The sequence below is a fragment of the Diprion similis genome, chromosome 5, assembly GCF_021155765.1.
Source record: "Diprion similis isolate iyDipSimi1 chromosome 5, iyDipSimi1.1, whole genome shotgun sequence".
NCBI classification, from domain to species: domain Eukaryota; kingdom Metazoa; phylum Arthropoda; class Insecta; order Hymenoptera; family Diprionidae; genus Diprion; species Diprion similis.
Window position 1 is genome coordinate 6167276 of NC_060109.1, and position 19055 is coordinate 6186330.

Consider the following 19055-nt stretch of genomic DNA (forward strand, 5'->3'; position numbering starts at 1 on the left):
TTGCTTTCAATTTATCATCCGTTGGACTGATTCCTTTCGCCGAAATTGTGTGTCCTAGAAATTCCATGGTTTTTACTCCGAATATAGATTTCTCCATGTTGATTTTAAGGTTTGCCTCGTACAACCGCTGCAGAACTTCTTTTACACGTGCATCGTGTTCTTCTCTTTCTCGTCTTTGGATTTTAATGTTGTCGATATATATTTGTACGCCGGGAATGCCCTGTAATATCTTCGTCATGTAGTGCTGGAAAATTCTTGGTGCAGCCGATAATCCATCGAGTAATCTTGTGACTCTGAAAAGGCCGATATGTGTGCTTATTGTCAGAATTTCCGATGTTTTCTCATCAACGCGTAGTTGTTTGTATGCGTTTTGTAAATCGATTTGTGTGAATATTTTTCCGCCGTTAAGCGTCGCGAAAGCTTCAGACACAGTGGGAATGGGGTATTCCGAGTCTTTGATTTTTGGGTTTACCGTGTCTTTGTAGTCTCCCACTACTCTAATTTTCCCATTTGATTTTTTGACAAAGTGTGCAGGAGTTGCCCAGTCTGACTGCATCACAGGAATAAGCATTCCTTGGTTTTGCATACTTTTTAACGCTTCGCTTGTTGCTTCCTGTAATGCGTACGGGACACGCCTTGCTTTAATAAATTTCGGTTGTGCTCCTTCTTTTAATTCGATGCTTATGGGAGTCCCATTGTGTCCTTCTAGTTTTGAAGATGTTATGAGCGGGAATTCGCTGATCATTTTTGTGTAATCAGTTTTAATTTTTTTTACTTGATTAATGCCCAATATTTTAATTCCGAGATCATCAAACCAGTCTCTTCCGAGGAGGTTCGGTCCGATCGTTTCTTGTAAGATAGTCACCGGTAAATTCGCCTTGTGTTTTCCGTATTTTACCGAGACTCTCGTCGAGCCCAGAACGCCCAGTCGTTTTTTTCCATACGCGAAAAGATTGACCTCTTTTTTTGACCACTTGGGTGCAGTCTGCGGCCAAATTTTTTTGTACGTTTCTCGATTTATTAGGGATACGTGTGCGCCGTTGTCAATCTCGAACGAACAAGGCACTGAGTTTAACTCGACCGTGACCTTGTATTTATTATTATGTTCGCCCAAGCTTGCTTGGTTCACAATCGCGTTAGTATAGCTGTCGCTGTCTTCGTCGCACAAGCCCGTATCTTCTGATGAGTCGTTCTCTACTCGGTGTGTACGGGATGGTTTGGTTTTCGAGCTACCCGAAACCCCTTGTTTACTTTTACAAACTCTACTGAGGTGCCCGGTTTTCGAACACGTACCGCATTTTTCGTTTTTGAAAAAACAAACTTCAGGAGTGTGATTTTTATATCCACACCTGTAGCACCCTTTTCCTCGGGTGCTTTTATCTCCGAGGTTTTTCTTTTGATTCGCGATTTTATTTACCGCGTTTGTCTCTCTTTTTCGGAGTAATTTTTGCTGATCTGCTGTTGATTCTGCGTTTCGAGCGATTTCTAGCGCTTTACTTAACGTGAGTCCGTCTGGATTTGCGTCCTCGTCTAATTCTTCGTGCCTTCGGCACAAGTATCTTTGTAATTCCTCGTCTCTGATACCCGCTACAAATCGGTCGCGGAGCATTATTTCTAATGGTAATTTTTCTGTAGGTCCCCCAAATTTGCAGTCTTGGGCCAATTTTCTGAGTTCGCGAACCAAATCTTGTAACGATTCTTCTTCTAATTGGTCGCGTTTTTGAAACTGGACTCTGTTCAGTAAAACATTCGACGATTTGCCGAAGTGTTCTTTGCATTTCTTTACGATCTCGTCGTACGACACCTCTTTCGGTTTTTTTGGCAGGCAGAAAGATTTTATTATTGGATATATTTTGACCCCAACGGCAGTAAGAAGAGTGGATCTTTTTTTACCTTCCTCAGTGATGTTGTTGGCTTCAAGATAAAACTCGAATTGGTCGGCGTAGTCTTCCCATAGTTGTATTTCTGGGTCGAAGTCCACCAGTTTGCCTATCGCTCGTGCCATGACTTTTTCCGCTCGCACTTCCGAGCCAGAACCGTCGACACACTCACTGTTCTTCTCGTCCGATTTTTTTATAAATTCACGCACTAAAACTCTCAGAGCGTCTATATTCGCGTTTTCAGGAACCCGTATTTTCAGTCTTTCACATATTGTTAATAATTCCGCTTTGGTATGATTAATTATCCATGCGGTTTTCTTTTTGTTTATTAGAATTTCTATTTGCGGCCAGTCTAACGAAACACTCATTCGGAGCACGCGTAGATTTATTATCCTCGTCGCCAATGTTATGTATGAGAATAAGGAGAGACACAGCGTTATTTCATCATTCACATTTATTTCGTAACGGTGTTTACATCGCCGTTCCCGAGACGAGACTCTATCGTCCTCAAGCTCGGGCAAGACCCACAGGTATTTAGTCAGAATGTAGATATATAGCAGAACGATACATTTTACAAAAAAAAAGTTTAAATAAAAAAAAAGGTAATTTTATTTTACACAAAAAAGGTCTGTTTATATTTTTGTCCAAAGTTAAAACTTTTGGACTTAAAGCATCATGAAAACTCAAACTCCCGGTTTTTGAGTATATCTCGAAAACGGAGGGTGTTAAAAAAAAATTGATATGAAACAACGATGATTAAATTATGTAACTTTTATTATATCTAAAAATTTTTTTTTTCCTAAAGCTTCTCGAAAATTTTCGTGAACTCGGTATACACTGTATACAAAAGTATTATTAACATGTACAGTTTCATTTATTTATATTATTCAATAGCCTGTTGATCCTCAAATCGTTTTTTGGACGTACCGTAAGCAAAACGAAGTGAAGAATTAAAGCAAAAAAGAAGAATGTGCCATAAACATGTAATACAGACTGAGCGCTCCACAGAAATATGCCGTACAGTATTTTTCCTTTATTTCGATTCATAAATAATACAATTTTTACTACATTTCATCTACATTTACGTTGATTGTATCTATCGCTTTATTGTCATTCTTAAATTCCCCGTTTTATCAGGGAGAAAGAAAGGAAAAAAAAAACCTTTTTCGGTCAGATTAAGAGAACCCACCAACATTTTTGTCAGATTAAGAAAATATGCTTTCAGGATACCGAGATAAGCCTCCCCTATGAAAATCTGACGCGCTCGAGTATTTCAAAAGAACTTTTTTTTTGCATTTTCAAAAATTTGGTCGTAACTTATCGTCACGCCGAAATCGTCAGTTTTTTTAAAGGGAGCTTCCTTGGGGCCTACTTAACACCCCTTCCGAAAATCTGACGCGCTCGAGTAAATTTTTTTTTTTGTATTTTAAAAACATAGTATGAATAACTTGAATTAATCGATAAAATATTATAAAAAATTGTTATTTGAAACAAATTAAAAGTTATCATTAGCATTATATAAAGGTTTTTTAAAGTTGTTACACCAATATTGAGTCTTGAGAAAAAATTTTAATAAAATGATACGATATTATGCAGAGTATTGGATTACAATTATTATCTAAATCACACAACTTACTAATTTTTTATACACAATAAGTTTTAAAAATCTGTTTGAGATTGTGAAACATGAGAATCTTTTCTTTTAACTATAGATCTATTTCTAAATAAAAAGAAAAAGCTCTGATCGTATTAAAACGGTTCGATATAAATAAAAATAACTATATGTGCACTTACATATTTATATCTCATTATATATCATTAGACATATTTATATCTTATCATATATAGTTAGACCCTGCCAAACTTGGATCTTATTATATCTAATCGTTTGGATCCAATTATATACGATCAGATCCAATCGTTTTTTTTTTGGGAAGAAACGTGAAAATCATAGAGGACATTAAATTTTGCAATACTAATAATCAAATTATTCTTCAACCAACGGAAATACACGGGTGGTTCAAAGAGAACGTCAAGCAAAAAGTGTTGGCCAAGGTGGAAGATTTCCACGAAAAAGACTCTGGCTGGTCGTCGACTGAAATAATGAATTTGACTGTGAATATCAACAAGTATGTGCCACCACGAGAAGATTTGTTCACATACATATACACCACTATCCAAAGATATTCAATATAAGAGAACCGTTGTCAAAATCCGTAACAGCGACTCATATTGCTTTCTTTAGTCGGTCACCGCAACCCTCTTTCCCGCCAATAACAAAAATCCCAACGAAGTCAGCTCTTACCCACATTTGAGCTCAGTGCTACGGTTAAATGGTATGAATTTTCCAATGTCTCTAGATCAAATTCCAAAATTTGAAAATCTCAACGAACTTTCGATTAATGTTTATTGTAAAGATTGTATTGAGAGATGAAAACATAGTGAAATTGTACCCGTTTATTCAAGTCGAAACAAGTCTGATAAATCTACAATCCATCTTTTAGTGATAGAGTGTAAAATTGATGATGCCGATGATGGTGATGGTATGGAAAATTACACAAAGAACGTTACACATCATTTTGCATGTATTCAAAATTTATCACGATTAACAAGATCGCCTGGTCACCGTTCTCGTACTTGGTTATGCGATAGGTGTCTGTCACACTTTCAATCTGAAAGATGTTTCTTAAAGCACAATGTAGACTGCATGGATTAGAACAAAACCAAAGTTATTTTACCGACAAAAGAGAACAAGATTCCCAGATTTGAAAATTTTAAACACGAAGAAACCATTCTATTTTGCACTGACGCAGATCTAGCATGTTAAGTGAAACCCACTCTTAAAGGTCTTGGGTAAAATAGAACAATTTATCAAAAGCATCTACCGTATAGTGTAGTTTATTATCTACATTGTGCGTTTAATGATTCAATTTTAAATTTCAAAATGAATCGTGGAGAGACTTGCATTCAATGGTTTATGATTGAGTCAGAGAAATTGGCACATTCGTTAGAAACTTATTTCAAAACTGTGGTACCAATGGAACCGCCTAATTTCAATCAAATCAGCGAATTTCATTCAACAACAGTGTGTCGCATTTGTGAAAAACCGTTTACGCTCGAAGGCGTAAGCATCGTGATCACTGCCATTTCAGAGAAAAGTATCGTAGGGCTGCACATCGAGATTGTAACCTAAATTATCGAAACTCATATACTATTCCTGTAATATTCCACAATCTATGGGGTTATGATTCAAATTTTTTAATTATAGCGTTGGCTATATCGTTGGAGGGCAAAATTGAGCTTCCATCCGTAAACAACGAAAAGTACATTTCTTTTACAAAATATATCAAGGGAATAGATGTGAAGCTTAGATTCATAGATTCGTTCCGCTTCATGCCCAGTGGTCTTGAGAAGTTATAGTCTAAGAGCCCGTGAACCCCAGACCTTCGTTATTTTATAAACGCTGAAAGTTTGTCAGGGCATGCTCCCAACACAGGTAAAAACGATGGACTATTATGAAGCTTGGGTTACCGTGGCTTTGCAGGTAAACGGTACGTCAGGTGTATAAAATACCGATCTAAATTCATCAAATAATAAAGTGTGATTTTTTGGTATTACCTTTGGAAGATTATTAAAAATCACGTCATTCATTGCCAGACACTTAACATCGTGGCGATCCCTTGCCAGACACCCTTAATGTTCATGAAATTAAAATTCTGCTGACGTTATAGTATAAAAGCTGATTTTTATATATAATACTTGGGTAATAATTAGATGATGTTTCCTCACTAGCCAGACATTTTTGATAGTTCCAACCCCTCGCCAGACAAGCATGTAGGGTAGCTGTAAGAGCTAGCGCGAGGCAGTATATACATATATGGGTGGGTGCGAGTGAGATGGCGAGTTAGGTCTATCACGATCCCTCACTGCGCAGTTGTTATTTCTACTGCGCATGTATTGTTTAGTACCTAGTACATGTTTACATCAGCTAAAATAATCTTATATGCTTTCTTCAAGTATTATCAATTCAATATTCATTATTAATTAACAACATAAAATATTTCGAATATATACAAACTGTAAAGTATATTCAATATTATTAGTGTATGATATGTACATTATATGTTTACAATTTGTTAATGTGATTTTTCAAATGAAAGTGATTTTGTATTAAAAAACCAGTCATGAGTTATACATTAATTTATGTTATTTGTAGCAACAGTAGTGGCAAAATAATAATATTTTCTGACGAGACATTGAAAAAATGTGAATTGATTTAACATGGCGGAAAAAACATAACCTTAAATATAATAACATCATTCTTCCACGTGAATATACAAAGAGTGTAATAAATGAACACTTTATTACTGTATGATATGCTTTATTTATTATTATCACAGAGGAGTACACTTGACGCGTGGCTCACGTCCACAGCCATCTTTGTATGTATTATGTATTGCGTTACCGCTAGGTGGCGGCTACAAGCTCGGTCGTGACAAAGAGTATGTATGCTGCTCGCGCTCGCTCTTACAGCTACCCTACATGCTTGTCTGGCGAGGGGTTGGAATTATCAAAAATGTCTGGCTAATGAGGAAACATCATCTAATTATCACCCAAGCATTATATATAAAAATCATATCATACATACATAGTATTGAAGTACGAAACCGAGTTTGGATCGTCAAAAAGTGACGTCACCCGAATTTTTTTGATAGGCGTCATCGATCTATAGTAGTCGGTGAGCCGAATTACTCAGTCCAGAAATGGCCGCGCAGTAGAGAGGACGTATGAGAACCGCGCTTCGCGGATTTCGAGTGCCAGGTTTTCGACCTGCTGTATCCTGCACTCCAGGTCCGCGACCTGGCGAAACTCGACTTCCAGGACTAGCGCTCCGTAGTTCTGACTGTCCAGGTCCTTGACCTGGTGGATTTCGACCTCCAGAACTCGCGCTCCGTAGTTCTGGCTGTCCAGATCGATGACCTGGTAGATCTCGACCTCTGAAATAAGCGCTCCGTAGTTTCCGCGTTCTAGGATATTCACCTGATGAATTACAACTTCCATATCCTCTATCTGGTAAATTTCTACTTCCAGGACTAGCGCACCGTAAATCCTGCGCTCCAGGTCCGCGACCTGGTGAAACTCGACTTTCAGGACTGGCGCTCCGTAGTTCTGGCTGTCCAGGTCCTTTACCTGGTGGATCTAGACCTCCAGGACAAGCGCTCCGTAGTTTCCGCGCTTCAGATTCACTATCTGGTGAAACTCTACTCCCACGACAAGCGCTCCGTCGTTCCGGTTGTCCAGGTCCTTAACCTGGTGATATTTGACCTTTACCGATTGAATCTAGACTCGTAGGACTAGCACTTCGCAGTTCCGGCTGTACTTCACCTGGTGACTCATCACCCGTGGGACTAATTTTTTTGTAAACCGTACGTATAGTACATGATAATTAATGTGTAATAATACTTGATGAATTATTCAAAAAGTTCAATATCGAAATTTTCTCATGGGAGGATGACGACGTAGTGAATTTTCAAAATATTATGTTTTTTTAGACAGTTTTCAAAACTTACGGTACTTATAGTATAGCATATGTTGATTAATGTGAAATAATTCATGTATCCCTAATTATCACGTTTCCTCAAAAACCCTCCTATTGTTGGGATGATACAGGAAGTGCCTTGATGATGTATGCATGGGTGCGTGGTATTGATGTAGTTATAATCACCAATTCATCGCGATCACCAAATATGGAGTAAGAAGAAGTCAACTTTGTTGGTGAGTATTGTATGAAGTATAAGGTGGATAAATGGTAAATTGTAAATATAGTAAACACGAGGCTCCAACCTGTGTTGCGTAGTTTTTGTGACCAAGTGGACGTCACAAATAATATCAGTGAGAAAAAAAATTTATTTCAATGTTTTTTTTTGGTAAAGTTATTCAACAAAATTGTATACACTGTAACGTGGCATTTCAGAATGGCTCGTTACAAGGCTAAAAATCTAAAGGAAACTACCGAAAACGCGTCCCTGGCGGGGTACTCCAAGCAAGCTCGATACGATATAGGCGAAAAATACTAGTTACTAATATTTTCTGTACAAATTTTGTAATCCCGCGCTTCGGCGCAAGCTAAACAGGTACCGCGACCACGATCATCGAGGGATCAACACGTTTCTTTGATTCACCGAGGGATCGACAACTACCGAAAACTACAGTTCCAGCTACCGACGACTTCAACTACCGTTTCGTAATCATGAATCTCCCGTACAACTTTGAATGCCGACTTTTTCGGATGCCGTAGGTTCGACATCAAGGGCCGACCGCAGCCTGTCGTTCACCGACTTACCGGCCAGGAGCCGGACCGAACCCAAAACACTACGTCCGAAGTTGATGAAGCCCTCGTCCTGAGGATAGACGCAGCCTCCCTGTCAGTAAGGGCTACAATCATTGTGAGTCATGGTCCACGGACGATGAGGTGCTGTAAGCCGCCGTGTGACTGCATGGTCTTCGTGATATATCGTGGGCAGTTGGCCACTGCCTAGACGACGAAGCCGGTGGAGGCAAACAATGTGGAGTTGCACTCCATCCGGTAACCTTCCGGAGGTAGCCTACGTACCTGCCTTCGTGGAGGGAACCCCCAATGACAGGCAACCTGGACCGTACGACGCAGCAGACGAAGAAAAGTACGTGTGATGCCAACTACGCTCATCTAGCGGTAATCGTCGATAACGCGTAGCCGATATTCGCCAGAGGGATGACCCAATTATGGTAGGGATTGAATGACCACCGAAGGGGAAGAAGAATCACCTGACGACACCGGCGAGATCGCTGATCCGGACTCCGAACTCTGCCTATTCTACGCTCAACCCGCCAGGAGACAGCTTCGCTACCACCTCGCTCCCGTTTAGTTAGAAATCCTCAATCTTCCTCTTATATTCTACCACTATCGCTTATTCCTCTACCGCTATCGCTATCGCTACCTTTTTCGCACCCACTACCGTTTTGATCTTTTAGCTTCACTCCTTCCTTTAACTCCAATTCCTTCCGTTAACTTCAATTCCTTCCTTCTCTCGCTTTAGTTTCTTTAATTTAATTTAAAATCAGTGTCTAATCTCGTCGCCGACTAAGGTAAGGCTTTCGCCTTTGTATCGTACCGTTACGAAGTTGCTCTAATTTCTGTTTCTCTTATCGTATCTTAATTATCGTTTTGGTTGCATCGAATGATACCAGTATCTTTGTGAATCATGGTCCACGGACATTGAGGTGCTGTAAGCCGCCGTGCGACTGCATGATTTCGTTTCGTAATTAATTTCCGAAAACTATCGTGAGCGACCTCGTAACTACCGAATATCTTTTGTATTTCTGAATTTCTTTGCTTAATGCTTATCTTTTGTATCTCTGATTTTCTTTGCTTCTCGTAATTTTATGTTAGAAACGCTTGTGTAATTTCTACTGTCTATCGCTATCGCTATCTTTACTTTTCTTACTAGTATTGCCTATCGCTTTGTATCGTATCGCTTGTTTTATATTATTTGCTTTGTGCATGAAATTTCGTATCGTATATTGAGCTGCTTGGAGTATAGCTGAGCGTAGATTAAGCCGCTAAATACTACCGCACCTTTGTTTTCTATCGCTTATATTGATTTACATTTCTTATTACCTTGTAATATTTTCTTGTTTCCCGAATATCGTACTTCTGTGTTATCTTAAGTTGCTTATTGTAACCAGGTGTATTTAGTGTATTATTTTTACTCTGCAATCCCTTCTCTAAACCTCTCAATCTCGTATAACTTTTGTATTTTCTCTCGTTATCGTAATTTCGAATTTCCTTGTTAATTTAATATCGTATGCTTGACTGTTGTAATTATCGATTCGCTTGCCGTGAATAATTCTTCCGTACAAGCTAGCGACATTTGTAAATCGTAGATCACTGTCAATCTTTCTCGCTAATTACCGTTTGTCGTAATTTAAACATTATTTTCTCGTCACTATCGTTCTAAGCTACCGTCAATTCCGTCAACTACCGATTTTCGCTAAAGTTTCACTCTTGCTTTAATTTAACAAATTAACAATTCTCGTAGTGCCGCTTTCGAAATTTGGGTAAGATTACGTCGCCCAGTGACGTCTAGTTTAAGTAGACTTTTTGCATTATATCGCTTCTTTCGACCTACGATTAATTTCTTTTGTCACCTATTATTTTGTGCGAATTATCGCTTAGCTTCTTTAATCGAAAATCTTGTAAATCACTCTCGTAAACTCTCGTTGACTAGATATCTTTTGTTAACTTTCTGTAAGAAATTGACTAATCTACCGCTTATGAACTGATCAATAATATACGACTGATTGACTTGTTAATTTACTTGATTCGAGCTTATTTCTTGATTTCTTTATTTCCTTATTTCCGTAACTGTTGTAACTGCCTTTGGATACCGCTACTCTACCAGTTCGTGTGAGTACCTGAGCCTAGCCAGCCATACAACGGGTTCTCTAATTATTATTATCGTATCGTATTTTTCCCTTTTCTCTAAAAATTGACGCTGCAGCGTCTGGCGCCCAACGAGTATCTTTTCGTATCTGAAATATCGTATCGAATAATTGGAGAATCGCTCCAAAGTGTTAACGGTAAGTCCTCGTCAGAGGTTAACAGAATTTAGCGTCACAACACATACAATGCGTAATAGAAACTGTTCAGGAGTTTTTGAAATTGCGTCAACATCTTCAAATAACGTTAAATATAGCGAGGGTCCAATGAAAGTATCGATTAAATGCCATAAGCGAAAAAAAGGAAAAAAAGGATTGATGGTGGTTATGTGAGAAGGAACATAGGCACATTATACGTATCTTGCGTTATAATATAGAGAAAAACTCTATATCCTGATATTGCTAATAGTTCGCAAAAAACGATATTATTTGGCGTATTGTAGTAAATTTTTACGGCTTAATGTTTTTTGAAATTGACATGATCTTGCACATTGTGGTAAATTGATGCAGTGTTTACTTTTTTTTGAAATGATATTGTTTTTCGGTTTCCACCGAATTGTTTCCGTTTTCTTAATTTGTCAATGGTGTGACATGGACTGTAATTTTGGTTGTTGGCCCTTGCTGTACGGTTACGTTACTGATAGAAAAAATGAGGGCACGTAACGTGTTTGATATTTGATATCTGATTCTGTATAGAGAGATAATTGACGAATGCTTTGATCAGTTGCATAACGCATTTGTCTACCAGGATTTTGGTATGCCATTGAGTTTGGAAATATCACTTTGTTTGAGGAATCCTTGAAAATTGCTCACGGGTACGGAGATAAAAGGCGTTCTAATGATCCATGCTCAAGAGTATAGTATGAATGTGTAATAATCCTTATTGTACCTTGTACGTGATCTATGACCCATGTACCTATCCATCATACCCATGTTCTTCAAATATCACCAGCTTCAGTCTCAGTTGGCCAGTGAACTCCACAGACCAAAGTAGGGCTGCTGTACTTACGGTAAGATAACGGAAATATATATTTACCATCGGAAACGGAGACTTCTGTTGGTGAGTTGGTGATATGATGTGTAGACGAATGGATGGTGTGTTGTAAACACAATGAAGATCCTGCTTTCGTTCAGTTAAAAATTGAGAAGCGTGAAAATAGTGGCCCACTTAATTGGGTGTTAGCACACATGTTGCGATAATGTATTGAGTAACATTTATTACCCGTTGAACAATCCTCGAGCAGTGAGGACGTGAGGTATCTCATACGTCTCGTAAAATTTGGTAAAACACTGACCACAAATGAGCAAGCGTAGCGAGCGCACGAGCAGAAGAACCAGCTGTACTAGGCATCCGACTCTGAGCGAGCTGTAGCGAGCAAGGAACTCCTCGAAGCTAGTCAGCTTTTATACTATAACGTAAGTAGAATTATAACTTCATGAACATTAAGGGTGTCTGGCGATGAATGACGTGATTTTTAATACTCTTCTAAAGGTAATACCAAAAAATCACATTTTATTATTTGACGAATTTAGATCGGTATTTTACACACCTTTAGTACCGTTTACCTGCCAAAGCCACGGTAACCCAAACTTCATAATGGTCCATCGTTCTGACCTGTGTTGGGAGCATGCCCTGAAAAACTTGCAGCTTTCATAAAATAACGAAGGTCTGGGGTTCACGGGCTCTTAGACTAGAAAACCCGAGATACGGAATTATTCGACCCAAGCGGTCAACAAGGAAAGGAGGTAAGACAAAGCGTCTCAGGGATTCGAGCCTAACAAAAGCTCACTTACGTTATTAAAACTGGAAATATTCCACAAAAACAAAGAGTCCTGATAGTTAAGAGGTAGCACAAGCTCACGGAAACACAAGATACGAGAATTACGATAAAATAACGGATAAACGGCAGGATGAAGGTATTTAGAACGAAGAAGGCAACAAAGGCAAGAGACGTCTGATCAGGATCGCTCGAGATGCAGAAGTGAAGAGTTCGGAGGTTCCTTCGTGCAGCGTCGTCGGTGCAGCGTCGTCGTACTCCCAAAACTTCTCAAAAGGTACGATAGGTGGCAGCACCTCCTTGACTCGTTTTCTGGCAGGCCTCGCAGCACTCAAAGCTTTCGCCGTGCCGTATCCCTTTGAGCCCGTGGAATGCGTGGTTGATCACTCCGACCAGAGTAGGCCGGTAGAGGGCTCTGCGACGTTTTCGTTGTAGCTTCCACGGCTCACGACGACAATTTTATCTTTCCTCCGTCTTCCTGGCCGATTTTAGTCTTATCGGACCAGGGTGGTGGCGGTAGCGGAATACAAAGCGGGCGTCCGGTCGCGAAACCATGCGGGGCTAGTACCATGCGGGGTAGGCATGGGTACTAACTGCGAGGCGTTGAGTTACCTGTAAGTCCATGGCTCGTCCTCGAAGATGTACCTTTAAGTCGTGGTGTCGGTATCTGCGTTATCTCCCCTTGGTCTTCCGCCTTCGTGCTCCAGGTATAGGACTTGGGATAGGTGGGAAAAGAAAAACAAAATCGAGAAAATTAGTAACAATACTTAAAATTACTGAGGTGTCCATATCGATAGCCTGTGTTCCTTGCTGCCTTTTATTGAAAACGGGTATGACGGAGGTCTCTTAACGCAGCGCTAATCACCGTGTTACAGTATATATGTGTGTATATAAATTCGTGACAAATGTATATACATGTATTTATGTACATTTTAACGGTTAAATATATAAATATATATCTTTCCATATTATAAAGATATTTCGCCACCGCCGCCGCCGTGTCAGGAATCCAGACCTACCCCATGCCCTCATACTTTGACAGATTTAACGCTTTAGCGTATATATACCATCATACGTTGACAGATTTAACCCTTTACCCCGCATATATACCCTCATACCTTGACAGATTTAACCAAAAGGAAAGGCGTTGTATTAGAGCGGTATCTGAAGAATATTGTGGAAGAGGATGGGCCCCGGAAAGGAGAGCAAGGAAAAGCGTGGTATCAGGCAGTATCTGAAGAATATCTTGTGTTATTTTTATTTGATAGATTTATCAGATAGGTAAAAGGTTAAATCTGTCAAGGTATGAGGGCATATATATACATGAGGTCTGGATTCCTGACACGGTGGCGGCGGTGAAATATTTTTATAATATAGAACGATATATATTGTAACCCGTCCGATTTTCGGTAAGAACTTCGGTAGGAAGATGCGAGTGTTTTTCGCCAGCGGACTCTGGTGTTTGATCAGAGCCGATATTGTTCGTGGTTCACCAAAACTGTATCTATCCTGATCGAGATAGCTAAGATGTCGGATAGTGAAACAGAATCGTTGTTTAAACTAGTTCTCTAATAAAAGGATGATGGAAATCTTATATCAAGGGTTCGATTTGAACCAATTATATAGAAAAATGAAATATAAGAAGATAGGGCCAATGATAAACTGAAGTTTCTACGTCAGTATTCGTCAGTACTGCTCCTGCTGCAATTGAATATGCGCTTAGCATGATTGATTGATTGATTGATTAATTTATTATGCCTTGGCTAACCATCGGCAAAAATGAACACACAATTACGATTACAAATATATATACAGGAAAAGAGAAGAAAAAAAAAAAAAAAATAGCAGGTATTGAGAACAAAACTTACGCTGGTTACGAATCTAAATTACACTCAATACATTCAGTAACAGGGAGGATAACAATACTACAATCAGCAACGCAACTAGTGATCGCTGGGCTAAAACAAGCTAAAGAGCCGCGGAAAAAAAATAAATAAATGAGTAAATAAATAAATAAATAAATGAATAAATAAATAAATATATAGATGTTACGTCCGGCGTCCCGCCACACGTCTCCTCCACTTTCCTCGACAACCTCTCGCCTCTACCTGCCATTCCCATCGTAATGCTACACTCCATATCTTGTCCTCCTATTTCCATCTTGCCTTACGCCACTCGTTTTCGCCCTTACCTTGCTTTTTCTATTCCCCTCTATTCTGGATCCACACTCCTTTTCTCACGCCCAAGAACGACTCCGATCCGAACTTTCAATTCGACAACATCGAGCTCCGACCTTTTTCCTCCCATCACCTCAACTACTCCATAACGACTTCGCCGCATATTTCACCCCATTTCCAAATCTCAATAAAAGTTTATTCTTTATCAAAGATAATCCTTCTCTAATTATTATTCTTCCCTCTTCCATTCACTGAACGAGGACGTTGACGAGAACGAACCAAAAAAACAGCACCCGAACCAACATCTCGGGTGGGTACAGTAATGTTCATCGATGCATGCACTGTGGCCAACTTTTTTTTCAACTTTTGTTTCTTTTCTACTCGTATTTTATGTGCCTATGGCTGGTGAAACAGTGCACAGGAGAAATGGGAGAAACCATGACGACAGCCTCTCGGCGCTGTCATCCATATAACCTCTAAGATCGCGAGAGCACGAATAACCTCTTTCACAAAGTGCATAAGCCGTCAATTTGAGTATAAATATCCAATTTTACCATATTTATATATTCGTCGAGTCTTAAATTGATGGCTTATGCACTTTGTGAAGGAGGTTATTCGTGCCCTCGCGATCTTAGAGGTTATATGGATGACAGCGCTAAGAGGCTGTCGTCATGGTTTCTCCCATTTCTCCTGTGCACTGTTTCACCGGCCATAGGCACATAAAATACGAGTAGAAAAGAAACAAAAGTTTAAAAAATAAAGTTAGCCACAGTGCATGCATCGATGAACATTACTGTACCTAATCTAGACTACGAATACTACGTAGCACTGCCCCTGGACGATGAAAAACATCGTCCCTCTGAATACGCTTGTTCCGTCGACCTCGACCACGAATACTACGAAGCACTGCTCCTGGATGATAAAAAAAATTGTCCTCATGCAACACCGTTCGGCTCGTCTACGACTGACCTCCAACTCGTATCAAGGCTCGTGCAGCTTCTTGAATACGCTTGTTTCGACGACCTGGACGACGAAAAACATCATCCCTCTGACCTGGACCACGAATACGCTGGTTCCTTCGACTTGGACAACGAATACTACTGAACGCTACTCCTGGACGACGAATACTGACACTACGAATACTACGTAGCGCTGGTCCTGGACGAATGAAAATACAGTCCCAGCGACCTGGACACCGAAAACTACGGAGCACTGGTCCTGGACGACGGCAAACACCTTCTCGTCAACCCACACTACGAATACTACGTAGCGCTGGTCTTGGACGAATGAAAATACATTCCCGGCGACCTGGACCACGAAAACTACGGAGCGCTGATCCTGGACGACGGCAAAAACCTTCTCGTCAACCCACACTACGAATACTACGTAGCGTTGGTCCTGGACGAAGGAAAATACATTTTCGGCGACCTGGACCACGAAAACTACGCAGTGATGGTCCTGGACGACGGCAAACACCTTCTCGTCAACCCGCACTACGAATACTCGTATGAACAGCTCCCTTCATGCGTATTACAATTTCAATCTTAAAAACGCTAACTTCATGCGTCTCACAATTTCAATCTTAAAAACGCTAACTTCATGAATCTTAAAAACGTTAACTTCAAGCGATTCAAACCTTCTTTTTATATATAGATAGATATAGGTGTTTATGGCACGCCCATTGCAAATCTATGTTGCATGTGGGTATACACGTTTGAAAGTCATCCGGAGGTTTCAGCCTTGCAACGATTCACAATGTTCATGTGTCGAAATTGTTAGCAAATTAATATTAGACACTTACCCTTTCAAGTCCAGAGTTGTCTGCATTCCAGGCAATTACTGGAATTCCGAGATAACCAGCCAACTGTAGGAAGTACTGAGCACTTGCGGTGCTTCTCCCATATTGTTCGTAATTCATGAGATACAGGATGGCCGAAACGTTGACGGAGAGGAACTCCTTACACAAAGAGTTTAATATTGCTGAAAAAAAGAATTTTTTTTTTTTTACATCCACAGTCATTTACTCATGTTACAGTTTCATTTGCATAACACGCTATTTTCTTGGGTAGAAATCAAATACCAAAGAAATGTGTAGGCTGACGAATGGGAATTTTTATACATCTGGAAGATAGAAGAGGCCCAGGCTAGGTCAGTCCGACTCAGCTTTCTTGGACAGGTAATCGCATCACATTTGGCAAGACAAAATTCGCGATGGGGATGATGAACCAGTAGGCAATAATCACGTTTTCTAGCAATAGTACAATAGTCAAAGGGTACCCCCCCGAACGCGGTACGGGTTTTTACGCATTGGAGATATACAATTAGTTGCCAAATGCGAGTTGCAGTCTCTCCTAGACTGCGCGGTCGAAGGAGAATAAACCGTGGTGTACACTGGTCAAGAACCGTTTATTTACTGGCTATATACTGGGTTTTGATACATTGTATCCATATACATACACAGAACACACATACTCATACACGCGTACATGTCTCACTCGCACTTACTATACGAACGTATCGTATATACACTACATAACTATCGTTGAATGCATATCTACTCCGGTTCTTCACTCGCAGTTACCTCAGACACACTTCTCAGTCAATTGTACACGGAGAAAAAAGTGTGGCTCTAGTAGGTATCCACTGGATCGCGAACGTAGTATCGTGATTAATACAATACAATTTCATAGTCTTCACCTTACTTTATACCGATTGGCCATATACTTTGTATCCCCATAATAGCTTTTCACGTTAACGCTACAACCACGATACATATACTGATATACATGAAACTCAAAATACTGATTACCATAATCCAGATGTATCGTGAATTTGTCAATACGTGTAGCGATCGTGAGAAAACGTTTCCTTGCCACGGCGAAACGGATCGTGATTATCACGATCTATGCCTACAGCGGCACCGGCCCGCGTGAACAAGTTCCAGAATTACTCGTGGTCACTCGTGAATTTCTCATCGTGACAAGTGATGGAAGAGAGTATTATTTATTTATTTCATTAATATTGCCAGCGTAATGGATGATTGGGTGAAAAATAAATTAACAGAATGGAGTTTTTTTGTTCAGAAATGCGTATAGAATGGCACTGTTGAGCCCTTTTTCGTATTCGAGATATGTGGACTTTGATAATTGGAGATATGTACGTCGACGTCTAACCGACCAAGGCATCCCCTTCACCTCAAATTTTAAAACATACAAGTTAGCTTTTTGTTGTGTCGTCAGATGCACGATTACAAGAAAGTTACTATGAAGAGACGGAATCACGACCATAGCAATACAGACGTACGACATCGGGATCCACTTGGATATATAAAGTATAGTCACAGGAGTATCGTGACCATCACGATACTGTTTAGTGATGACAGCGACACTTTTTTCTCCGTGTAGATTTTGGAAATAATCGGTAAAAATCAGCCTTATTGAGCAACCTAACAAGAATTATCACATAGTCCTACTGAAGACGACAGCCATACATCGAAATTGCATTTCTGAATAAGATGCTTTTTTATTTCCAAATATGATATATTATTAACGACGAGAAAATAGTATGTCCCCGGGACACTAATCGTGGAGTACGAACATACCACGAATACTGTTTTTGGATACGTTAGGTAAACTTACTGATCATTCAGTACCAAAAAATTCTGGGGGACTTTTCTCAAGTCTACATTAAATAATATGGAAAGCTTAGACTAATGGGTGATTTGTATGCATGTTTCACAATTAGATTTGGCAGAGACAAAATAAAATGGACCAGACAGTTGACGTGATGGTATCCAGTACTTAATGTCTCTCTGTTTTTTAAACTGCGTAGTCCGAAAATAGTAATGAAGTCTGTTAAGTTTTAACCTGGTACATAGAATGACACGTAGAGACAACATAATTAACTAAAGCCCGCCGCACATGACCATATTAATTGTGCAGTTGTGTGACTGAAATAGTTATTGAATATGTAACTGCTTCAAGTATAAATTAGAGTTTTTACTGAAAATAAAATGTCAACTGCATAGGATTTACGGATACAAAATTGACAGCTTTAATGAATTGTTCAGTTCATTTAACTATTGATCAAAAAAGAGCATATATATCTGTTTTTAATTTTAACAATTTTCTTACATTTCATAAATACTCATCAAAATGTTCCGAATACATTTCACTCTTCACCATTAATAAATCCTCTTAATGTACGCGTTGTGTTTTTCAAACGTCCCCTCGAAGGTAGTTATCCCCCAAACGGACTTTATTCAAGAACGCTCTGAAACTTGGTGAAAAACTGATTTGAGTAATGATGCTTATTTATTTTCAATCTGAGATCAATTGACCATCTAGTTTCAGAGATATGCTTGTTGAAAATTCGCTACTTTTGGTTCGGGAGTAATGTACAATGCCTTGGAACGGGGCATAAAATCGCTTTCAAATCATAAATCACATTCGATAACCGATCGAAAAATACAAGATAACAACTTAACATACCAACGATTGACCTGCCTAAATCTGAGGAAAACTCACCACATAGTATAAGAATGATCGTTGTCAATAAATTTTCAGGCCAAGCGTTGTGCCATCCGAGAGACACGGTGTTAGTGTTATGAGCGTGGCAACGTCGCATTTCACGAAAGGCGCGTCTGAATTGTATCACGTCAAATCCGAATAGCGTTTTATATGTAGAATCGTGGAGCATGTTCGGAATTCCATGAATAGAGGATAACGAATTGATCATTGAAG

At 39.5% G+C, this 19055-nt stretch overlaps 1 protein-coding gene and 1 long non-coding RNA gene across 2 annotated transcripts in view; both read right to left on the reverse strand.

The window, feature by feature from the left end:
- The window catches only part of LOC124406402, an 18911-nt gene extending 3552 nt beyond the window's left edge, over positions 1-15359 (reverse strand). The window contains exons 1-2 of the long non-coding RNA XR_006929219.1: positions 15346-15359; positions 14365-14366 (exon numbers count right to left, since the gene is read on the reverse strand). This is a non-coding gene — a long non-coding RNA (uncharacterized LOC124406402). The remainder of the gene's footprint in view (positions 1-14364; positions 14367-15345) is intronic.
- Positions 1-19055, reverse strand: part of LOC124406401 (glutamate receptor ionotropic, NMDA 2B-like) — a 491146-nt gene that overhangs the window by 422254 nt on the left and 49837 nt on the right. The window contains 1 exon segment of the mRNA XM_046881810.1: positions 16115-16293. Within this exon segment, the coding sequence (XP_046737766.1) occupies positions 16115-16293 (179 nt within the window).